We start from the raw sequence: 3,371 nt of genomic DNA on the forward strand, positions 1-3,371 counted from the left end.
AGCTTTTTTACACTGCTGAATCAGCTCAGTTGACTTCTGTCTCTTTTATCCAATGCTCAGTTAAAAATGTCTTATGTTTATATTCTTGGTATTTTAATCGCACTTTTGTTTTTCCTTTCTTAGCAACATCAACTGGTCCAACTGTGTTTCCTCTGAGGCCATGTAGTTCTGGAACTGGAGACATGGTCAGTCTTGGCTGCCTTGCCACCGGCTTCACACCTTCCTCACTGACTTTCACATGGGACAAAAATGGGGCTGCCTTGACGGACTTCATTCAGTACCCTCCAGTACAGAAAGGAAATGTCTACACAGGAGTCACTCAGATCCAAGTGAGAAGACAGGACTGGAATGACAAGGCAAATTTCAAGTGTGTTGCTACACATCCTGCGGGAACTGATGGAGCTATAGTTGCACCACCACCACCACCACCACGTAAGACCTATGTTAAGCCCTATACAAATGCCTTTTAGTAGTTGATTTGAGTAGTTTTACATGGCAGAGCTGTTAACATCTTTTAAATTTGTGCAACAATTTTAATGTTTTAAAAGGAAATGTATTCATTACATAATGTAACTGATAATTGATCATTGGTAGGCTATTACAAGAAAACTGAAATATAACACAGTATCAACCAGAACACCCTTAGTTGAAAACAGGCTTAGATTTTTCAGTACAAATAATTTGCCTCTAATCAAGTACTACTACGCTACTTCTGATGAGGGCAAATGTGTAACCTTACATAGCAGCATGTTTTATATAAGATAATTTGGTGACCTTATATCAAACTGCTATTTCAAGTTTTTGATAATTGTAATTATATTTAATTATATATCATTATATTTCTATAACACAAGTCATGCAATAAATGTAGTTCAAAGTGTTTTAAGAAAAAAAAAAGACAAGGGAAAATTAAATAATTGTACTAAGGGATATAACTGTTTTAAAAAGAAATAGGCCTATACTCCAACCTGTCAATTCAAGGAAACATTAACATATAAGACAGCAGACAAATGAAATACAACTTTTACAAATGAAAAAGGAAAATATATCCTTAACTATTATGGATTTCATAACTAGTTGTCCTAGCATGCAAACCAAATAGTGAGGTGGACTGAGAAGGCTGAATCTTTCTCATGTATATTCAGCTTCTGACTCTGTCTTTTTTATTTTTTACTAATATACTATATGTCTTCTGCACCTGACTAAGAACAGATTGTTGCAGTGTGCTCTGCTTCTTTCCGTTTGTCTGCATAATTCCAGTTCTCCCTAATCTCTGTCTGCCACCACTTTCACTGTATGTCGATATCATTAAGTTGTAATAATTAATAATTAACATGAAATCTTTGTTTGCTTGCATGAAAAATTAATGTATATGCAGAAGCAAGCATTAAAGATCTGTGGTTCAGTTATGTATATTTTTAACTTTAAAATCTTGTTTTCCTTTTGATTCTTTCTGCGTTTTAGTATAAAGTTACAATTAACTTGAGGAGTGTGATCAATATGCGCATTTGTGTGTGCAAGTTGCATAACATACAATAGTACAGAAAAGTCATGAACTCATTTACATTCGAATATACAGTCAATCTAGATTACATGAACATTGTAGCACTTTATTCATCTCTGCTTCTGCATATATATATATACACAAGTCATTCTCTGCTTCTGCATATATATATTTGTGTATGTGTTTGTTTTTCAGCGCCTGTGTATCAATTGCCAATCAGTCTTAAAGCATTGGCCTCCTCTAATGATGAAAAGGAGGCATCCTTCTCCTGCTATGCTAAAGATTTTTCACCAGAAGAATATGACATCAAATGGCTGAAAAGTGGAGAGGAAATCAACAACAAAATATATGAGATCAAAACGCCAACTACAACAAATTTGAAGAATGGAACTAAGTTTTACAGTGCAGCAAGTTTTCTCACAGTGCCATCCCATGATTTGCTTCCTCAAACTGAGTTTACATGTGAGTTCAAGGGGAAAAGGGAAAACGGATATGAATTCACTAATTCATCTGTGATCTACAACAAAAGACGTGAGTAAATTTCAGAATTTTCTTTGTAAATTTTACATGAAGTTCATTTAAATTTCAATGGTTTTCAGCCTTTTCCATTCAATAATTGTTCATTAATATCTCCTTCTGCATCTCCAGAATGTAATGCACCAGATGTGGAGCTAAAGATTGAAGGCCCCAAAGTAGAGGATCTGTTTTTACATGGAAAAGGAACTATAACATGTAAAGTCAATGGGCAAGGTGTTGACAAGATGTTTTGGGAGGACCAGTACGGAAACGAAATGCCTGGAGCCTTGCAGGGCCCCTTCAATGGAAAACCATTGAGCCTTCCGCTTGACATCTCATATGACGAATGGAACATTGGGGTAAAGCGCTACTGTGTTGTTGAACATGAAAATTTCCAGGAACCACTCAAGAAACTCTATGAAAGGAATATCGGTAAGACTGTTCAGCAATTATGCTCTAAAATCTGTGTTTAATTCCTCTTCTCTGACATCAAACACATTATGAATGTTATTTCTAGGTGTATTTTATGGCAGAGATTTCTTAATGTAATATACTCACTTTTATATGTGGCAGGAGGCCTAATTGTTCTTTCATGCTTACAGAAGGAGAGACTCTGCGTCCTTCAGTATTTATGCTGCCACCAGTAGAACACACTAGAACAGAAACGGTGACCCTGACTTGCTATGTGAAAGACTTCTCCCCTCATGAGGTTTTCGTGTCTTGGCTTGTTGATGACGAGGCAGCCTCAGCCTCAAAATACGAGATCAGTACCACAAACCCTGTAAAAAACAATGGATCCTATTCTGTTTATGGCCAGTTATCTCTCAGCCTTGATGAGTGGAAAAACAATAACATGGTGTATAGCCTGTCTCTTATACACATCTTGGAAAAGGACTGGAGTGGATTGCCATTATCAGTGGTAGTAGTAGCATCTACTACTCTCAGTCATTCCAAGGCCGGTTTACCATCTCCAGAGACAACAGCAGACAGCAGCTGTATCTGCAGATGAACAGTCTGAAAACTGAAGATTCTGCTGTTTATTATTGTGCTCGACACTCACAGTGAGTTGAGTTGGTTCAGCAGCTGTACAAAATCCCCAGACCCCAAGATTCACAGTGATGATGTTTATTTTGTCTATATTGTTGTAGTTTTTTGATGAACACCTTTCACCCTCACATTATAAAAACAATCAAGTTAAATTAAAACCTAGATAGATAGATAGATAGATAGATAGATAGATAGATAGATAGATAGATAGATAGATAGATAGATAGATAGATAGATAGATAGATAGATAGATAGATAGATAGATAGATAGATAGATAGATAGATAGATAGATAGATACTTTAT

The 3,371-nt window shown here is 36.0% G+C and overlaps 1 gene segment (V, D, J or C); it reads left to right on the plus strand.

The window, feature by feature from the left end:
* The first annotated feature begins 100 nt into the window (after positions 1-100).
* LOC147817309 (Ig mu chain C region membrane-bound form-like) overlaps positions 101-3,371 on the plus strand; it is a 5,562-nt gene continuing 2,291 nt past the window's right edge. The window contains 3 exon segments of the C gene segment in view: positions 101-432; positions 1,700-2,035; positions 2,153-2,452. Coding sequence covers positions 183-432; positions 1,700-2,035; positions 2,153-2,452 — 886 coding nt within the window.

Source organism: Seriola lalandi, unplaced genomic scaffold (genome assembly GCF_002814215.2).
Source record: "Seriola lalandi dorsalis isolate HSWRI2012SDOR001 ecotype SW California unplaced genomic scaffold, Sedor1 jcf7180002054975, whole genome shotgun sequence".
NCBI classification, from domain to species: domain Eukaryota; kingdom Metazoa; phylum Chordata; class Actinopteri; order Carangiformes; family Carangidae; genus Seriola; species Seriola lalandi.